Source organism: Ixodes scapularis, unplaced genomic scaffold, assembly GCF_016920785.2.
Source record: "Ixodes scapularis isolate PalLabHiFi unplaced genomic scaffold, ASM1692078v2 PGA_scaffold2__306_contigs__length_199485367, whole genome shotgun sequence".
Lineage (NCBI taxonomy): Eukaryota > Metazoa > Arthropoda > Arachnida > Ixodida > Ixodidae > Ixodes > Ixodes scapularis.
In genome coordinates, this window is record NW_024609857.1 from 138,630,977 (window position 1) to 138,652,198 (window position 21,222).

The 21,222-nt window shown below is 44.9% G+C and overlaps 1 protein-coding gene across 1 annotated transcript in view; it reads right to left on the reverse strand.

Annotated features, from left to right (window-relative positions):
- Positions 1 to 576: 576 nt before the first annotated feature.
- Positions 577 to 21,222, reverse strand: part of LOC8029826 (stimulator of interferon genes protein) — a 55,883-nt gene continuing 35,237 nt past the window's right edge. The window contains exons 6-8 of the mRNA XM_029978015.3: positions 17,251 to 17,486; positions 11,609 to 11,786; positions 577 to 825 (exon numbers count right to left, since the gene is read on the reverse strand). Coding sequence (XP_029833875.2) covers positions 719 to 825; positions 11,609 to 11,786; positions 17,251 to 17,486 — 521 coding nt within the window. The 3' untranslated portion in view covers positions 577 to 718. The remainder of the gene's footprint in view (positions 826 to 11,608; positions 11,787 to 17,250; positions 17,487 to 21,222) is intronic.

Sequence of the window (21,222 nt, forward strand, 5' to 3'; positions counted from 1 at the left end):
CAGGAGCCGACACCTCAGCGATGCCCAGATTCCGGTGCGCCGCCGTCCCAGGAATCTTTGTGCGGCCGCTGCCGAGACTACAGCGCCACATGCAACCGAATGCAGCCTCTCAGTGCATTGCGGTGGATGCGTGAACTCGCTCCTGTAGACATCTAGGTTGAACTGTCTGTCAAAGGAGCAATTCCATGCTGTCGGCCACTGGTGGCATTTGCTTGAACAGCCACGCTGTATTCTCCTGGCCCTGTTTCAAATACGTCACAACCCAAGCAGCAAAGATTGGCTGCATGGAACCCACTTTCTCTTCCGTGTTTTTACTTTCTCCGGCCAAGCCTAAGCACCATCTAGGAGAGGGCGGACATGAAGGGACCCAGCGAGTCCACCTTAACATTTCACGAAGTGAAATCCACCACTAATATACAGCTTTGAGAAAAATTTGAAATTGCAATGTGAGGGCATTGAGTTTTGTGGCCAAATTTAAAGCGAGTTACAGGATTTGTGCAACCCAGTACTTCCATTTTAAGTATCAATGCAATGCTGGAGTAAAGCACAGGGCACACAGAATAAAAGGAAAACGTCTAAGGAATCCAAAATTTATCATCCGCATATATTCTGTCGCAGGAAGTTTTCTGTTTCCTCATGCACAAGCAGAAAATAAAAAATAGAGACAAAACAGGAACACAACAAGGTCGTTCCGATTTTCATTGTTTGTAAAAATATGTCAGCTCGATGTCAGACCGGAAGAAGCTTCCATCAGTTTCAGATGACGCCTGATCTCATCCCTCAGGACCGAAGAGACTTTCTTCATGGAGCCGTCGGGGTTTTTATCTGCAAAGGGAAACGGTAAGTTATAGTCATCAATAGGTCAACAGTGAGCACCAATTCCTTCTCCTTTCATAGCTGACAACCTCCAGTTTCGCACTTTATAATGCCAAACCCAATCTGTGGATGCACACTCCACACATTGGCAATGTTGAGAGCTGCAGGCCCAGTGGCAACTATCTTTGTCTCAATGGTACAGCTAGTGATGTCTCGGTAACATTATGGTCTCTGGCATGCATCTCAGACTGGTATGTTTAGTGGCCTATTCCACCCATGCACCAAGAGTGGTCCCGAAGTGGCAACAAATAACGTCACGGAATACGGAGTGTCGTGCTGTCAAACGACGCAATCCTGGCAGCTGGCCGTAGAACCTTTGACAAGAAGCACGAGCGAATGCAAGTGTCGCCCAAGTCGCAGCGCCCCAACTACTGCCTGCCGAAGCTTTCGTGTACTGTCGAGCTGGGGAGTGACCTGCAGCAGAACATGGCCTGCCACATCCACCATACCTGCTGCGACGCCACCAGGGTCGCGGCCGGCTACAGCGTGACACTTCCACGATGTCACCGGACGGAAATTGAGAGGTCACTTTTTTGGATGCGGTAAACAGACCAGTCAGAGACGCATTGCAGGCAATATATAGTTAATATGGAACACCTCTGTTCCCACCAAAAAATTCTCCATTACATGAAATGAGTTGTCTATAATGACGAATAAAAATGCATGTATTTCCCTAGTTCGTCCCCCAAGACATAGTCTCTATAGTGGGCTATTCATACTAAACGGGATCCATATTAGCGAGACACAACTGTAACGAGAAAATATTGGAACAGAGCAACTATTGGTATGGGGAACTGATCATTCTAAGACTACAGATTTTTTAGAGCGCAGCTCTTAGGGGCCCTTTCCCGGCTTGAGCGGCGTCGCCGTCGCCGTCGGCGTAACCAAGGTCATCCCAAGGTCACTTGACCCCCAAGGTCATCCCAAGGTCACGTGGCCCCAAGGTCACGTGACCCCTCCCCAAGGGTCACGTGACTCCCAAGGTCACGTGACTCCCCAAGGTCACGTGACCCCAAGGTCACGTGACACCGAGTCACGTGACCCCCGGGGTCACGTGACCCCCGATGACGTCATCAGTGACGTCACTGATGACGTCACCGGCATCCGCATCGTCAGCGTCATCATGAATGATGACGTCATCAGTGACGTCACCGGCATCCGCATCGTCATCGTCATCATCACTGATGACGTCACTGGCATCCGCATCGTCATCGTCATCATCACCATCCGCATCATCATCGTCATCATCGCTGATGACGTCATCAGTGACGTCACTGATGACGTCATCGGCATCCGCATCGTCATCGTCATCATCACTGATGACGTCATCAGAGACGTCACTGATGACGTCACCGGCATCGTCATCATCACTGATGACGTCACCGGCATCCACATCGTCATCGTCATCATGACCATCCACATCGTCATTGTCATCATCGCTGATGACGTCATCAGTGACGTCACTGATGACGTCACCGGCATCCGCATCGTCAGCGTCATCATCACAGATGACGTCACCGGCATCCGCATCGTCATCATCACTGATGACGTCACCGGCATCCGCATCGTCATTGTCATCATCCCTGATGACGTCATCAGTGACGTCACTGATGACGTCACCGGCATCCGCATCGTCATCGTCATCATCGCTAATGACGTCATCAGTGACGTCACTGATGACGTCACCGGCATCAGCATCGTCATCGTCATCATCACTGATGACGTCACCGGCATCGTCATTGTCATCATCACTGATGACGTCATCAGTGACGTCACTGATGACGTCATCGGTATCCGCATCGTCATCGTTACTGATGACGTCATCGGCATCGTCATCGTCACGTGACCCCCCTAGGTCATGTGGCCCCCTCCCAAGGTCACTTGACCCCCCCCCCCCCCAGTACCCTTCCCTCCTCCTCCTCAAGAGCTGCGCTCTAATTCGGCGTTACAGGGAGTTGTAAACGGCTTTCACTTTTTTACTCTTCTTAAAACTGGTTATGTCCCATATGTGCCGCCAATAACTAGCCTGAAAAAATTATGGACATGACACCCCCCCCCCCCATTTGTAATCCACTTTGATGCTTTTCACCACTAAAATAGAGAAGAAATCCTTGTCAAAATCAATTTAAACTTTCAGCATTGTTTGTCTCCCTCTACTTGAATATAGAAGGCCACTGGTCCATAAATCTGGTTTGAAAAAAAGCAATGTACCATCCCCAGAAGCAATAACAAACCATTTGCACTGACAGTGCAACTGATGAACTATTTTCTGTCAAGTTTGCATTATTGACATTTATATTTTGTATTGATAAATTTTTTCATGTCCTTTCTAAAATGTTCCCTGGGCTTTGGAGTCACTGAAAAGACAATGAAACTGCGTAAATAATTGACAGTTCATTGTTTTCACTTCAATAAGCTATTCCAAAGGTCCTCAAATTTTTAACTTGAGGAACATCAAAGGTGGGAGGCCCCTTCTCCCCTTTTTTTAAATAAATGAGGCACTGCAAGAGCTTATGGACAACGTTACCATTAAGTAAACTTAATGTGCACACAAGGTGACTGTTTGTATACCTGCTCTGCATCAACGCATGACCCAGATACACGAAAAAATTGCCCAAACTGGGAAAACAATAGACTGGGGGTTGTGAAAAAGGTTGAGAATTAGGATGTCCATCGAAACACGAGGGAAACTCTGGGGAAGTCCTGGGTCCTTAGAAATCTAGCCATGTAAAACCCTGCAGATTGCATCACTGTGGTCATTTCCCTGTGATAAACTTTCATTAACCTAGGCCACTTCCTTAAACACAAAGCATTTATGGGGCCAGCTCTTAGGTATCCATGTCCACAGGTGTAGACTAAATGATGTATCATGTGATCCCAAAGCCTCGATGGTAATGTCATCAGCGATAAGAGCAGCGACATGCGCTCATAGTTATGTTGCGTCCTCATGACCTGATGTCAATATGGCGACATGGTGCCACCTGACATCACATGCCAGTGACACTGATGTCGTAGTGTCACATCATTATGTCACCTGATGTTGCGTGACACTCTGACGCCATGTGGCATAGTGACGTCAAGTAACGCAGTGATGTAATGGTGAAGATTAAAGCGCACAAGAAACAATGAAAACAGGGAAAGAACACACTACAGAGTAGCGCTTTCTCGCAACTGATTGATTTATTGTGACTTAGTAGATAAACAAAAACACACAAAAAAGATAACACTCCTGCGGATCGCCCGTGTGCACCCATTTCAATAAAAAAAAAGTGAAAAAAAAAAAAAAAATTGAAAACATATTTGTCAACAACGCACATCTAAACCACAGGGGACATGGCAGATTCAAGATAAAACATCTGTCTCATTCAGAGCAATGGAGGGATGGCTAATGCAGTTGTTTTAATTTCAAAAACCTCCAAAACTTCTCTGGCCCTCTACTCTTTTAACGCACCCAAGATCTTGGTGCAATCAAGCAGAGGGGAGCGGTCGCACCTTCCGCAATGGACGGCCAGATGGCCCCAAGGCGTTAACGTAAGGAGGCCTGTGCTCACGAAGTCTGTGATTGACACATCTTCCAGTCTGCCCCACGTACACCTTTGCGCAGGACAGCGGGATACAGCACGGCAATTGATGTACCGGTTCAAAAGCTTGGTTACACCGAAAAATTATATTTTTTCTTTTGCTACACGAACCCTTGTACATAACTGTACCAATTTGTTGGGCACCTTAAAAGCCACCTGTATGTCATACTGCTTTGCCACGTGTTTTATGTTGCCTGAAATCCCATAAAGATGAGGTATGAAAACAGGCCTGAGTGGTCCCTGTTGTGCCATCCAATCTGCCGTTCCCCCAACCCCTTTAGGAAGAGTCTCAAAACCTCTTCGAGTACCCTTGACGGGAAACCTGCATCTTGTAATTTTTTAACTTCGCCGTTAAAACTTTCCTTCACTGCATGAAAGCAAGACTTGCTGAGAGCCGATGCAAAGCTGGACCTTGCGATTCCTCTCTTCACCAACTTCGAGTGGGCTGAGTCGTACGGAAGCAGACCTTTCGAAGATTGCGGGCTGAAAGACCAGCATACATGGTCCCTTACCAATTGAAAGGACAAATCTAGAATAAACAACTGAAGTTTAGATTTCAGGTATTATCTGAGGGTTGCATACAATTTTTAGACTTGTCCCTCCAATTAATAAGGGAGCATGTATGCTGGTCTTTCAGCCCGCATTCTTCGAAGAGTCTACTTCTGTACAACTTAGCCCACTCGAAGTTGGTGAAAAGTGGAATTGCGAGGTCCAGCTATGGGGACCGGTTCTCGGCAAGTCTTGCTTTCAAGCAGTGAAAAGAAGTTTTAACGGCCAAGTTAAGAAAGTACAAGACACAGGTTTCCCGTCAAGGGTGCTCAAAGCCCTGTTGCTCAGACCTGTTGTCATGCCTTATTTTCATGGGATTCCCTCTATTGCTCTGAATGAGACCACAATTTTTTATAATCTTGAATCTGCCCTGTCTTGCATGTTTTGGATGTGCCTTGTTGACAAATGTGTTTTCAAGATTTGTTTACTCTCTTTCTTTGTTTTATTGCAGTGGTGCGCACCAGCAATCTGCGCGAGCATTCTCTTTTTTGTGTTTTCTTTATCCACTATGTCACAATAAATCAATCAGTAGCAAGGAAGCGCTACTCTGTGGTGTTAGCCCCTTCCCTGTTGTCATCATTTCTTGTGTGCTTTAATCTTCAACATGAATCACTACCCAATTGGCCCAACTTTCCACCCTATGGAATCATGTGACACCAAGAGATCACAATGTCACATGCCACCTGGCATGCCAGAAAAGCAGCCACACAGTGAGAGCACTGCGTAAGATATATATATATATATATATATATATATATATATATATATATATATATATATATATATATATATATATATATATATATATATATATATAGGTGCTGACACTGCCATGTTGCAGATGCCAGATAAAGTCCTCGCCTTGCCTTGGCTGCAGGCAGCACCACCAGATGGCTCCTCGACATGCGGCTAATGTCAGCCTGTCACGGGCTCGGTTCTCCATGCTTCTTTGTGGGAGACCTGCTTGTTTATGAAATTGTTTTCTAGATGCGCTACATCATGTAGAACTTGGCACTTGCACTAACTGTATTGCTTAGATGTTGCTTCGTTATTGACCCTAACTGCGTGCCTCAATGGCGGCAATTAGAGTTTTAAAAACATGTTGAAGCGGAGGGATCTCTGGCGCTGTGCTCAAGTCAGCGTCCGTCAAGGTCAGAACAGATGATCTGAACGGGAAGAGTGTGTGCTTGGGTGCCATCGGCATGATACTTTTTTTTTGTGTTTCTTTTATCCTCAGCTCTGGACAGCGAATAGGCTCGAGGGCACGCCTCAAGGACTTTATCTGGTTCATCATGTCGCACTGTTTGTCGTGCTGTGTGTCTTTACATATATATACAGTAAACCCTCATTAACTCGAAGCAATAACTAGAAACAAATTCAAGATAAGAGAACTATCGAATTTTCATTGCACTGATCACGCATTGTGCAAATGGAACCCTTCCAACAAACATGCCAATAGACCTAACACTCACAGGACGCCTGGCATTGTGGGGAGAACAAAACAACCACAACAAAACTATCAACAAGCAACACTGATAAGATGAGACAGCAAAAACAAAAAGCAAGAATGCAAAAAAAAACAAAGAACTAAAAGATCTCATAAAAATAGGGGTGTGCGAATATTAAAAACTTTGAATACTTCACGGATAAGGCTTGCTATTTCGATTCGCTTTGCTTCACACTTTCGCTGTTCAAAGAATTAAGAGTTCTTCGAATACTTCGAAAACTACGAATAACACGGAACTTGCTGATTAGTGTCACCTCGCGGTCGAGTTCCCTGTTTTGTTTGTGGACTGCGCAGTATGGTTTCGAGCTTGGCAAACACGAAAAACCAACCTAAGTGCTTTTCATTTTTTTTATTTTGTATGAAGCACTGGAAAGTTATTTGCACGCGGTAGCACGATCTGTCCTTTGCTTGCCATGATGTCTGGATTGCGGAGTTGGCGAAGTGGTCGTGGCACAAACACTACAATAGATTTGATGAACGACTACGATTTGTATGATTTGCAACGGCATGTGCATCGTCGTAAGCACAAATGCGATGGACCCCACTCACTACAGTCCTCCTACAGTCACTGAAAGGTAGCCAAGACAGTAGCCAAGGTGCTATGGATTTGGATATAGATTTATGGATGACCTCAGCTATCAGCGATAGCTGGCTTGTGTTAATTTTCCGCTTGATTCTCCGTTTCATCAGTTTGCCAGTATTCCTTTTGTTATCTATTTCTACCCGCTTTCACTGGTAAAAGTAACACTTGCTCCCTCTACCAAATAAAAAACATTAAAAAAAACATATTCTTAGTTTATTGCTTCTTCGTGGCGTCCTCTGTCAACAGAACTATTGCACATGTAAAAAGATGGCGCAAAGTCGGTACGGGTGCACGGCGCGATTGCACCATCCCCAACTCTGCTGTGGCCTGCCGAACCGCCTCTGCTGGTGTACTTCCGCTTATGTTCACGTGGTTGCGTTCACTTGTGTAAAAAGAAACCACACAAAGTCAGTGCAGCTGCATGACGTAACCTTTGACTTTGTGCTGTGGCTTACTGACCCACCACCGCTTGTGCACTTTTGTTTACGCTCAGGTGGTTGAGTTCGTCCGCAATGCAATCTCCGACTGCGTTCTGGCTTGCCGACCTGCCTCCACTTGAATACTCTTATCTACGTTCTGTAACTTTACTCCTTGGATGGTCCTTTACTGATTGATCTTTTATTTCATCAGTTTCTTATCAGTCACATGTGTGACATTTGTTTTATTGCAATAAAAGTAACCTTTTCATAAATGTTTGTCAAAAGAAAAAAACTCCAGTTGTGTTTTGATCAAGCATTAATTCACATCAAATAGAAAATATTTGTTTTAAAAAATGTTCTTATTCGAAACTACTATTCATATTCGAAAGATTCGATTTGATTCGTAACCTTTATTATTCAATTTGATTAGAAAGATTTTGATTTTTGCACACCTCTTATAAAAAAAAAAGGAAAGAAAAAGGCAAAGAGCAGAAGATAACGTTGAACACGAGGGAGAGAAACAGCGCATGACTGCCAAGCTGTATCGGGCAGCAAAAAAAGCCAGACAGGAAACGTCCTTAGGGCACATGCTGTCACGTGTGTTGTTGTGCGCGTGCGATCATGCACGATTTGTTAAATGTTTTTTTAACACTTTTTGTGTGTTTGTTTTTATATTGCTGTTTCTTTATCAACCAGTGTTTTGGGCCACCAGTTCAACGTTTACTGTGCCCTGCCTGTTTTTTGTTTTGTATTTTGTTAAAATATTTGTTATTAGGATTTTGAGATATCCGAGTCGGTCCTGAAATCTATTTGAGACAAGCTATGAGCAAACTCCCATGGACATTCTGTGTGTGTATGGGAGTTCATTTCATGACAAGAAAATATTTTGAGTTAACAGACATTTCGAAATAGTCAAGTTCCAAGTTAATGAGGGATCACTGTATCTTACACTTTGAGCAAGAGCAGTGTGTGCAGCGAGGAAAAGAGAACCAATAAACGCTATGCCTTTCAAGCACCTTTGGGATATACCAAAGAAACGGGTAGTTTTTTTAAACTAAACATTTGAGAGGAATCTCTCTGGTCGGGGAATACAATAATTAAAATATGGCAACCAACCAATTCCTAAACATGTAGGGGCCCTACGTTTCGAACCGACTCGGTTCTTCGTCAGGGGCGACTATGGCCGTTGAGGAGCGACGTTTTTCTATCTTCTTTTTCTTTTCTCAGGGATGTGGCGCATTTCTCGATCTTCTTCTTTCATGAATATGGCGAAGCCCGTTCACATACACTGTTGGTAAAGCACCAAGGCACCTATTTATGTTGCCTGGCGTCCAAAATAGGTGCCTTGGTGCTTTACCAACAGTGTATGTGAACGGGCTTCGCCATATTCATGAAAGAAGAAGATCGAGAAATGCGCCACATCCCTGAGAAAAGAAAAAGAAGATTGAAAAACGTCGCTCCTCAACGGCCACGGTCGCCCCTGACGAAGAACCGAGTCGGTTCGAAACGTAGGGCCCCTACATGTTTAGGAATCGGTTGGTTGCCATATTTTAATTATTAGGGTAGTTTTTTTCATTCTCCTACAACCCAGAAGAAGCCCAGCTCTATTACAGGCTCACTTCATCAATAGCAGCATTTGTTGTTTGGCTTATATCAGTATTTCCACAAACCTTCATACTGTATTTACACAAATGTAGGTTGACCCTTTTTTCAGTACTTGAAGATCTGAAGGGGGGGGGGGGGGGTCGACTTTTAATAGAACCAAAGCATTCCACCTCCAACAAAAACGAAACAATCGCGATATCAAGAACACGTCCCCTTGTTACGAGTTCAGCCAGCTGTGCCTGCAGCATTGCGCTATTCTGCGCAATCAATTTACGAATTCTTTTTTTTTTTAATTTGCGCAACTGAGTATTATTGATAGCGATTCACAAATTAACCCGAACGTACAGCGGTGAACAGCGCACTGCGTGCCTGACTTCCAGGGGGGGGGGGGGGGGGGGGGGGGGGGGCGGTACTTTGTGTAAGAGCCACTCCGGAGGCTGCTGGAACAGCCTCACGGCTCACTCCCCACGGCGTCTTTTCACAGTTTTTGCGGAGATTGGGAGGAGAGTTTTTACGGAGATCAGGAGGAGAGTGAACCAAAACCACGCGGGAAAGGGAGCACGGCGGCATGCGGCATGGCAGAGCGATAAACGAACGGGTTTTTCCGGGTTTTTCTATGCTGCACACGTTACGTGTCTTGTGGAGAAGCATCCTGTTTCTGCGCGGGGTGAGGCGAGCAGCGCGAACTTCTCCGAGGTATGCACTGTAAAGATGCACGGTCCGCGTGCTGTTCGTCAGTGGCTACTTTTTATATTTTGTTTATTTTAGCTCAGCTTAAGTTTTGTGGTACGTTCTACATTAAATCTAAAGAATTTCGGCGAATTTATGTTCATTATATCAGCACAAGCCTGCCGAGATTTTTCGCTAAAAGTGGACTCAAATCACATTGCAGGTATACAAACGAGAATGGGAAATCAGAACTCCTTCGTTATATCCACTATTTCGTTATTTCCGGGTTCGTTATAAGTAGGGTTCTGCATTTTCGGTTTCTTTTTTTTTTTTTTTTCAAAATTTGGCATACTTTTTTTGGTGTTTATTTTAAAATTCAGCGGTTTTTTTTTCGTTTTTTTTTGGCGTATATTTATACCCACAAAAGCTTATTGGCTTTTTTCGGTGAATATAAAATAAACACCAACGGACACCAGATCAGATGATCCTTTCTTCTGTTTCCTTTTTGTTTTGGGCACAAGTTTGCCCCGTTAAACGTTTAGTTTCGTCAATTATCACTGCCTCATCAATTGTCATTCGTCACAATATTGCGCGCACAGGTCACGAACAAAAATGCGAGAACCCCCTGTGAACTCGCCCATCAGATGTACCAGTACAGGAGATCGTGCGGCGGATACGATTCCCGTTGAACATCGCATCACGTCTGAAGGAAAACGGGGAGTGGGCGATGCTTCGGAATTTTTATGTTAAAAATATTTAACCAGAAAAACGGGATGGGCGATTTCGGGGGCGGGCGTCCTCTCGGAACTTTACGGTAAATAAAAAATATGGTAACATTAAGAGTTCCGAACATGGAACCATGCAGCTACAGGCCGTGTTGTGAAACCTCTATCCGAGCTTAAACCTTATTATTCCTCTCTTTGTATACGTCCAAAGGACAAGGAGATTCCTCTCTTTGTACAAACAAGTGACAAGACAGAGGAGGACCTCGTTGATAATCGTTTTCAGCAGATGGCAAAGAAAAGAGTAGAATCTGAAAAAGTGTGATGACTAAAAATGCTCTGGGTGAGCTAATAGCAGATGAGGTACGAAGCAGTTCTCAAGCAACAGCTTACTGTGCACATACATATGTTCACTCACAACCCTATGCGATCCACACTTGCACGAGAACGACAGAAATTGTTGCCCGGCACTCGGAAAAAGCTTCTTTCGAGGCAAGACTACACGTGCACAGATGCAACCTCCTCTCGCCGGCCTTGCAAGTGGAAGACAGGAGCACCGCAGCTATTAGGCTATCTCTAAACCTTGGTCAGAGTCAACCCAAAGTCACCTACTATCTTTCGTTCAACAGCCCACAAGCTCTGGCACGGCAAAACCTCTTCCTCACAAGGAGGTGCGACTTCCCTTCTGTAACTTGGGCAAGCGATGACAGCGCAATGGATGCACAATGGTTACACGACGGCTGCGCAACTTCTCCACTGCAGTGGGCCAGTGCTGAACAATGTTTTTGAGCCTTCTGGTCAGCCCGCCAAAAGCTACCTTTTCCTCTCATTTCAACCTCTACAGGAAGTGAGTTAAGGATGTTGTGGCACATCAGTAGCTTCAACACGGTCCTTTCAGCAGAGTAAAAAAAAAAAGATGATCCATTGAATTTTAGCAACTGACAGGACGAGAAGGGCGGCATCTCTCTCGAATGCCCGGCCGTCGTGCCCTGGCTGTGCGTGCATGCTCAAGGCCGTCCTCCTGCTGTCGGTGGTTACACCTGTGTCGCACTCTGCACTGCACGCGAGAAGGACACCACTAGGGTGCCAGCACGCACCGCAGTAGGGCACCAGAAGGAAGTTTGCGCTGCAGGCCTGATGTCTCTCCAGCAGCTCCTTCAGCTTGTGGTAGAAGATGCACATCTGCTCCCACTGCTGCTCGGCGCTCAGCTCGCTGTGCACCAGCATGTCGTGCAGCGTCAGCAGGGGAGTCGCACCTTCCGCCAGGCAGTAGTACTGCACCGATGAAGCACGTTACGAGAGGGCGTTACGACGTAGATGTCTCTGCCGCTTTACGCCCTAGAAACTCCTTTATGCAATGGGTGTCATTAATGCTCGTTGCACTCCGGCTGTCTAGAAGTCTAGAAATTGGAAGAAACTTACGAGATACCAAGAAGTCTGAAAGGCAAAACGTCTTATACTGTTTTTAAAATATTGTTACCATTGTATGAGCATACAGAGTAGACCGCATATAACGTATGTCTCGGGAGTCGCGAAAATCCGCACTATAAGCGGTATTGCACTATAACCAAAACATCAATTTTTCAGGCCAAAATACATGCCATGAGACAACTTACCTTTGTAAAAGGATTTATTTTATGTTAGATGAAAAATAAAGCTTAGTTTGAGGAAAGTCTTTATTTCACCAGACTAGTACAGTTCTGTCTCAAATGTGTCACACATTTTGAAAGAAATGAGCGGCTTTTGCCTGGCGCAGCCTTTTAACGGCGTCGCGGGTTGCGGACGGACGTTGCGAGCGTTCAGGATTGCTAACCCTAATCACTTTTCTCCGGAGATGAAAACGCGTGAAAATTCGCATCCTTCATACGGTACGCGCCAGTAATACCTTGAACTTTAGCACACGCATAAAATGCGCCAAATAAGAAATCCGGGCGATGTTCGAGGACACAAATGCTTAGAAATCACCACTGTAGTCGAAGTAAACAAACACGACGACACGGGCGTTTCTGCCGTCTTGAGAGCGCCGCCACGACATCGCCGCACGAGTAGGTGGATCTGCCCTTCTAGTACGTGCTGGGTTATCATAGCGACACACAACGAAAATTCACAGTCAAGGATAGCGCTTTTACGCAGAACGATGAGATGCACGCCGTCTACGACGACGATCACAATTGACGCCATGTTTGCGGAATAGAAGCAGCCGGCCCGCGACCGGCATGCATTGCGCGCGAACACTTCTCCTCGACCTGCGATTGGTCTGTCGTTGTGGTTTGTTTGTTTGTTTCCAACGACGCACGCACGTGAACGACTCGTGCGTGCGTCCCTCCGTCGCTATGGCAACTGAAGCCTCTCTCTTCGCTTCTCCCCGCGTTTTCGAGCAACTTCCTTGCCCCGCGAGTGCAGCTTGTGGCTCGCGCCGTCAGCGCCGTTATCTAGTGTCGCACAGGAAAGCGAGCTTGCTGCTCCGGTCGTCGGCGCGGTCGGCGGGCTGTGCCAAAAACCGCACTATAACCGGTATTTCCCTTCGCGCGCCTGCATTTTAAGCGGTATGTAATTACATGGAGTTCTATGGGAGGTGATCCGGTGGTTTAAAAAAACCGCGTTATACCCGGTCCTGCACTATAAGCGGTTACGTTGTAAGTGGTGTATACTGTGTCTTGCTTCTTAGATTTTTGAGTTATTTCTGATAATGCTACTGACATTACAGAAAAAGCTACATTTGGACCTCCCTAACACGAGGCGAGGAAGGCATTCATTAGAGGCACGCCTAGCCATGAATTTTTCAGACTTCTGCCAAGGTTTTAAGGGGGGACACTGGCTAGAGGTCGAACTTCTTAACTACTCAAGTGATCAAAATGAAATTTGCAGGTGAGATTTAGCTTCAGATGAAGGTGTACTGTGCAAACTTTCAGCTCTCTAGGGCAAATTTACATACCTGCATAAGATGATGTGTCACTCTTTATTAAGAAATCTATGATATGCAAATGAAGCTATTAAGCACTGTTTTGACTGCTTGAATATAAGGTGGGGAATATGGGACCTCGGGCTACCTAGTTTTAATAACTTAAATGTAAATATTTCAGGACGAGTTATTACCTCAAAATGTGAGATGCATATCTGTCCTATGTCAATTTTTGAAAACTTAGCTTTTTCTCAATGAGGACTTCAACTTAAAACAAAACAAAGTAGATAGCCCAATTCCCCAGTAAATTTCAGTTCAGAGACATGTTGACTGTGGTATCAGAATACTTTCACCTTCGAACAAAAGATTCCTTCGTAGGAAATTTGCAGCAAAAAGTGGAACTGAGAAAAATGCATTTAAACATTGAACTACTTTACTTTGTTACTGCCTCACAATGTGTTGAAAATATTTTATATCAACGTAAATGTTTGGCATATGGCTATCAAATTTGGCGTAAGGGTGTATAATTAGTTTCTAAGACTGAAAACGTCAAAATCAAAAAATGAATTTAAAAAAAAAAAATTAAAAATTTAGGCTTATGTCCCCCCTTAAAGGGGCCCTGCAATCATATTTAAGCGTCTACCTTTTTTGCGGTTTCCACGTCTCTTGAAGTTGGGGCAAGCCAGCGGGCACGGATAGAGTAACTAAATATCAGTGCGTCATATTTTAACCGGACGACGCGGAAACCTCCTCCACCGACGAGGGCGACCCGCGGTACCGAAAGCGCGCAAAATGCGACGTCTTTGGTCCTGGGCTTGCCACTGGTCAAAGCCGCTAAGAGCTTTTTTTTAGTCGAGATACAAAATATAAGTGTCGCGAACCGTTTCAATAATATATGAAAGTAGTTTTTGTTCACTATTTAGATCAGAAAAGAAACAAATGCAGTTCAGAAAGTACGGAAACGACAAATGACCCGTCGACATACCCGCCACGAAGCGGCGGAAAAAGACGGCGCATACTAGAAAAGGCTAGTGGGATGAGGCTACGACAAACGAGGAGCGTAGAAAGGTCCGGGATGTACGCGGCGGCGCTGTGGTCGTATACCGGCTCAAGAATCCGACCGGTTCCGAGCGTTCCGAAGGCCTTCGGCGCGGGTCCTGTTGGCGATTTGGCCATTTGGCGGTGCGTCAGCGCGAAGTGGCTCCCGATCTGAACTAATCTTTACTCCGTGTTTGCTGTCGTTTGTGGCCAATGAAATGTTTTGCCGAATTAGTGTTTAGTCGTGCTGCAAATGCAATACGAGCTGCCCTGGCCGCCCGCTTCATACAGCCTATCCAACACGTGCTTTAGTGGCGCCCTCTCGAGCCGTCGACACAGAGTGCAGCAGCCGTGTGCGCTCGATGATCTCACTACTCCTCCTCTAGTTCAAGGCCACTCAAGGCAGGACCTACGACGTCATGAAGGAGGTTATTTTTTGCTTGTTTTTGTAATTCTAATTTGCCTATAACTTTTAAAATAAAGCGAAATTTGAGAAAAGAAAAGTTGGATGAAGTTACTACGTTCAGTACGCTCAGCTTCAGTGCAAATTAAAAACCAGTCAAAAAGCCATTGCAGGGCCCCTTTAACCAAAGTCACCTATATTTATTTATTTATTTATTGTTATTTATTTGTTTTGCAGATGTAATCAGCGGAGGGGGCAAAAAAGAAATACAGGGTCCCTGGCCGCGCTTTTGCACCCTTTCAGTTCAACAGCACAAAGGTACCTCAAAGATGTTTACTTCCCACAGACAATAGCAGGACAGGCATTTTAGCGGCCTAAAAATAAGTAAATAAAACAATAGGATTACAATGGCGGCAAGAATACAGGATACAATTCTCATTCAATCACGATGCATTTGAAAGAAAGAATACACAAGAGACAATTTCGAAATGTTATATGGCCGATACGATTCTTTAAATACAAAAGAAACATAGAATACACAGTCACTTATTTTTATACAGAATGCATCTAGGGCTGGGTTTGCATAAAGAACTGTCCCAAAAAAGTGTAGGAAACATAATGCGAAAATGTAACGTTCAAAGTTTAGTGGATTTGAGTCTCTTTGAATTTAGCACGAAGAATTTCCTCAGTCAAATTGGAGGAATGCATTACAGAATTTAGCGGGACATCCAAGCTCGGGAATGCTCGTAATAGACGCCCAGTGGAGCTCGAAACACACTGCACGTTCTGCATCTTCTGACTTTGCCCGCAAGATTTAGATATATCTACATCATACACCCAAAATGAAGAGATAAATGTTAAAAAGCATAGGGTGGGCTATCTCTAAGGGTGCCACAGCAAAACTTTATAAAAAAATTATTGATAAACACCCTGGTACCGGCAGCCTACCATGTGACGCGGGAACTGATACCGCAGATTGCAAACAAAAATGTGGGAATCCTCTAGAGACTTGTATGTTACAGGGGCAAATACTGCGAACACAGCAGAGTCGTATTTCAAGAAGCAATATACACGCGGGACCAACCCGCGTGGAATCGAGATCGAGTGCGCAAATCGCGGACATAAACACGGCAATCTGCTACAAACTTTATGTCACGGGAACGGATACCGCTGATTGCGGACGTAGCAGATTCGCATTTCATGGTGCAACGTACAAGCAGGAACAACTCGCGTGTTACGGGAGCCGATGTCGCACGGCGTGCAAATCGTGGACAAAAACGCGGGAACCCACTATTACCTCGCTTGTCAAACATGCTGGTACAGCAAATTGCACGTTTGATGCGATTCCCATTAGATGTCGCATGACATCTGATGGGAATCGGGGGTGGGCAATGTTTCGGAATTTTTATGTTGCAGATATTTAGCCAGAAAAACGGGATGGGTGATCTCTCAGGGGCGGGCATTCTCTCGGAACTTTACGGTAAATTTATTTTTCCACCCTTGGGCAGTCTGAATCAACGTCGATTTTCAGCCTCTCCGGTGTGAAAACAGCTAAAGGGGAGAGAAAGAGAGAGAGAGAGAGACACATAAGTAATGGACCTTTTCCAATAGCCTCCTGTGCATGCGTAAACCCCCTCTCCTGGCCCTACTTCCAGCTGTTGCCATTTTTGCAGGGCAGTTTTGGTCGACCAACATATTTGTACTTTGTATTGTACACTTTGTACTTTGCATTATTTACATTCGTGTGTATGATTTCGTCAATGCTGTGCACCTGTGGGGGGCTGAGGGCCAGTCAAGCTGCTTGTACAGATTTTTTCCTCAGCTCCCACCATACTTGTATAGTGAATAAAGCTATTATAATTATTATTATTATTATTACACTCAGCACCTGTCTTTGCATGTATCTCATCTTTTTTGTCCATTCTTGCTTGAGTATGCGCTAGTATAGGGCATAAAAGGCAACAAAGGTCAATGCAATGGCACGATGCCAACGCATTCTGACAAGCGGAGGCAAGTTGGGCTACCCTTCATTTGTAGATTGAAGACAACTCCGCAGACGGCGCTTGTTACTGGAAAAAGGTCCAACATATTGCGTTCTTGTTCGGACAGCGCGACGTCAGTCAGCCTCGGTGGGTGTCTGGTGTCTCCGCTCTAGGCAAGAAATTTACCCAGTGCAGTACCACTGCAAGCCTGGGGTCTCCAACACGCACCACGCAGCGGCAATACATGACTGCATGCCAGTACGAGGCTCGTCGCGATAGAAATGGTCTGGGTCGGGGATTCGGCACAAAATCCCAGACTGGCGTGGCACGAGACCTCGATCCGAGCGCCCCGAGCCGCGACACGGCGACGCGCCTGGGAAGCAACTGACGGCGCTGCGAGATCTTTGCACGTACCGGTTCCCCGTCGCCGTTCCTGATCTTGTAGACAGTGTTGATGAAGATGCGCTCCTTGGTGCCCGCCCGGGGTATGTTGACGTCCTCGATGGAGGTAGTTGGCTCCAGGTCCTCGTCCTGCCCGCTCCCCAGCAGCGGATCGATGTAGCACGACGAGGGCAGCAGGATGAACAGCTTCTTCACCGCCAGCTTCACGCCGTGGTCGTCTTCGTACTTGCTGATGCGCTCACGCAGCGCTGCAAGGAGGCCGACGGTAAAAAAGTAGACCGTGGGCTCCCAAACTAGCTTCCTAAGTGCCTGGGGGTTCCTCAAGTACCCTCGGGGTTCCATGACCTCGCAAACTTCCTCGGCCGCTCGGTACTACTTTAAAAGATTTGGGTTGTCTAGTGTTGCGTAACAACGTCTATAGACTACTGCACCGCTTTATTGCGCTATTACCAAGACCGGGACAGGTCCCTCGGCTGTCAATACAGATGTTTCAAACAACACGGCGCCGTTTCGCACGGGAGACGAGATGGCGCAAGCGGTCGCGACACAATCTGCCACCAACGAACGAGCATACGACGCCGAGAGCCGGTGTCTTTAGCAGACAAGGAACTGCAGTTCCTTGTTGTTACCGCGCCTGTTTTTGTTTCTGCGACTGTCGCCGCCTGCGGAATGCGCGCCGCTTTTGAGTTGAAAAGATTGTCTGCTAAACACGCCGGTTCTCGGCGCCGTATGCTCGTTCGTTAACGGCGTTTGTTGCGCCATCTCTTGTCTCCCGTGCGAAACGGCTCCATGTTGTTTGAAGACCGGTGTCATCGCTGCGTTTCCATAGGAGCTAAGCCTTTTTCTTTCTTTAATTTTTCCTCAGGTAAGTTCGCTCTTTGCTAATTTTACAAAAAAAAATGCACCATCTGTGGGCAACGCTGCACAAAGTAGTAGCACGATGGGTTAAAAAAACGAATTTTGCGGTTGATTTAAAGAGCCTGGTCTCTCCTTGAATCACCCTGTAGGTCAAACTGGAATATAGGGCGACCCCCTAATTTACAAGTTGCAAAAAGCAAAGAAAAGTTTTTCTGGCAGGAAAATGCAACCTTACCTTGGTAACAAATTTAACCAAGCATACGGAAGGACGAGGAAACACGGCACATTTATTTAATTGCTTCGCACGCAATAAAGCAGGAAGTGCAATAGCGTTACTACTCAGGTTCCTCAGAACCTTCATCCGACGACGAGTTCACTAACACAATTCAAAGGGACAAAAACACCCCTTTGAAGAGCACACTCAAGAGCCTGGAGGCACGAGCGACCTCGACGGCTTTCGTACAGATTCACTTTAACGTCACAGGTGGCGACCTGGTGCACAGATTCCGAATGAAATTTGCCACCTTTGTTTCCAATTTGGGGCACACTGCAGTTCTTCCACGAAATGAAGCTTTCCTTGCTGCATGCTGCCAGTTTTTGTCTCTGGCGTCACCATGCTGCATATGCACTTCTCCGATACACCGAACTCTCGCTGCGCTGCAAGATTCTTGTGGATCTCTGCATAGGCAATTGCCTTCTTCTTGAAGGCTACCGTACACTGTCTTCTACTTCCGCTCATTATCACTCCGGGAGCGGCATATGCTGGACATATGAACCAAGGGGTAAAAAACCGATTCTTTCTTTCAATTCAGCACATTTTAATCTGGTAAAAAGAGGTATTGTAAAATTATGTCTAAACAACTCTCTTCAAAAAAACCTTGCATGCACTCCATGTCAGTAAGCGTTCATGCACAAATTTCAAGATTAACATCTGCCGGATATCCTATCTCCTTATTAACATTGATTGCAGAGAGCATCCTGAAAACCAAAAATAAAGGAACATCTGTCACACCAAGAGCCAGAGACAACCATGAGACCAGACGTTCTGCCCTACATACACAGGTTCTCTCATGGCATCAAAAAAATCGCTAATAAGTTCAACATCGACATTGTCTTCTCTGCTCCTAATAAGCTTGCCAACCTGTGCAAACAATTGTGAACTCACCTTATTCCCACCGAAAGGTAAGCTGTACCAAGAAACATCATAACAGCTTCGTCGAGTGCGCAGAGGAAGTGGTGCACGTATTCGTTTCCCCTTTCGTGCAGGAAAATGTACATAGGGCAGACTGGACAATGCCTTAATAATAGGCTCCGTGAACACAAAAACAATGGCACCAGATCTAACACTGGCTACCTGGGCATACACTGTTGTGATTGTGGGTGTGAGGTTCCCCTGCCATGTTGTACAATTTTAGGTCGGCACAGTAATCAATTAACTAGAGATATTATTGAAGCCAAACACATCGTCAGGAATTATGAAAATTGTGTTGTATCTTCGAACCTCACAGAAAAAGAGAAAAATTTTCTTGGCATCTAGAAGATTAATGCGCGTGATTTGGGAAATTCCGTAGTTCCAGACGTAGAAGAAGACAAAGTATATAAAAAACGAGTTGTCAATCAGTGCCATTTGTTTGAATTTTTCCTTTCTTTTTCGCGTGTAAGGAGTGAGTGTACGGTGTGAGTGTATGTTTGCAGCGTGCGCTGTAGTGTGTGTTAAGGGGGGACATGGGTCCCAGGAGCCAAAAACGTCCTAAAACTGTATTCTTTTGAAAATGGCGATGGCTGTTGTTCTTCTGAATTTACCAGGCTTCTAATTTTGTGGGTGAATATTTGGGCTATAAATCAACTAATAATGTCTATGCGGGTTGAATGTGCGTTGAAGTTGACTCTAAAACATTGCTTTCACAAGACACAATTTTTGGACTCGTGAAAAATTTGCAGGAGGGATATCTCAGCATCCAGAGCAGATAGAAATATAACCTTTCCTGAGATGTGTAGTTAAATGTGTGAAGCATACAATGTTGACAGCAGATTTTCTCATAAAAGTCTAGAAAATTTTCTATTTGATCTTTTGTTTTACTATTTGTTAGCCATGCATTGAGGACTGAACTTCAATGTGTGGTAAAATCACTAATAGTGGGTTTATCTTAAAAGTACTTCCAACATTGTATGCTCTACACTTTCTAGTATCTAGCCATGCGTTAAAAAGGATATTTTGTTGAGCAGTTTTTTTCCTATCGTTCCTTCAAACAAAGGCAGGCAAGTTTTAATTACCTTGAGGACAATTCTCCTGACTGAGAAAACGACCAGATATATGAAATCAGCACAAAAAGCTGAACAAGCTTATGCAGTTTCAATGGGTTTGGTCACAGAATAAGAAAAAAAGCTCCAAGACCAGTGTTCCCCCTTAATATGAGCAACCAACTCGCCCAAGCTGTTACGTTAATGCAAAAGCTCCGTTTTCTAGGGGCTGACAAAAGTTTCTTAAGTTTTAACAATAAAAAAAATATTCACTCTAGTTAAATCTTGATAGTTACATTCTACATATCTTAAAGCTTATACACGCCATATTTAAATCTGATAGGACTTTATTAAGAATAAATTTTCTTGAATGCAAACTGCGAAAGTGCCTCAAACTTACAAAAAAAAAAAAAAGTTTGAATATTACTATAGCTGCTTATGAGACACTCCTTCGCACAGGAAAAAATAATTTCTGCTTATTTTTTTTGTGAGAAATTGAAGCTACAAAAAATTCCGATGGAGAAGAGACGGCTAGGCATACTTCTAAAAAATAATTGTGATGACAGGCGACGTTACAATTTGAAGAACGGCGCACGTGAGCATGGCTCATATGCCTTTCCAAACGCCAAGAGGTCGTCAAATGCGTATTTGAGTAACTTCACCGCCATATGCAGCCCTTATTTCTTTAAAATAAAATATGAAAATTTAAAGATAATGAAACACACAAAATCATAAATCAAATTTTTGACACAATATGGCCGCTTTCCAACCCGCACCTCCCCTTAAACTTTAGTTGCAAGTACAGCAGTACCTTGTTGCGTTTGTGTCTTCCCTTTGTCTGCATTCTATGAATCCTTCACCCCATCATGTAGAATGTCTACGAAT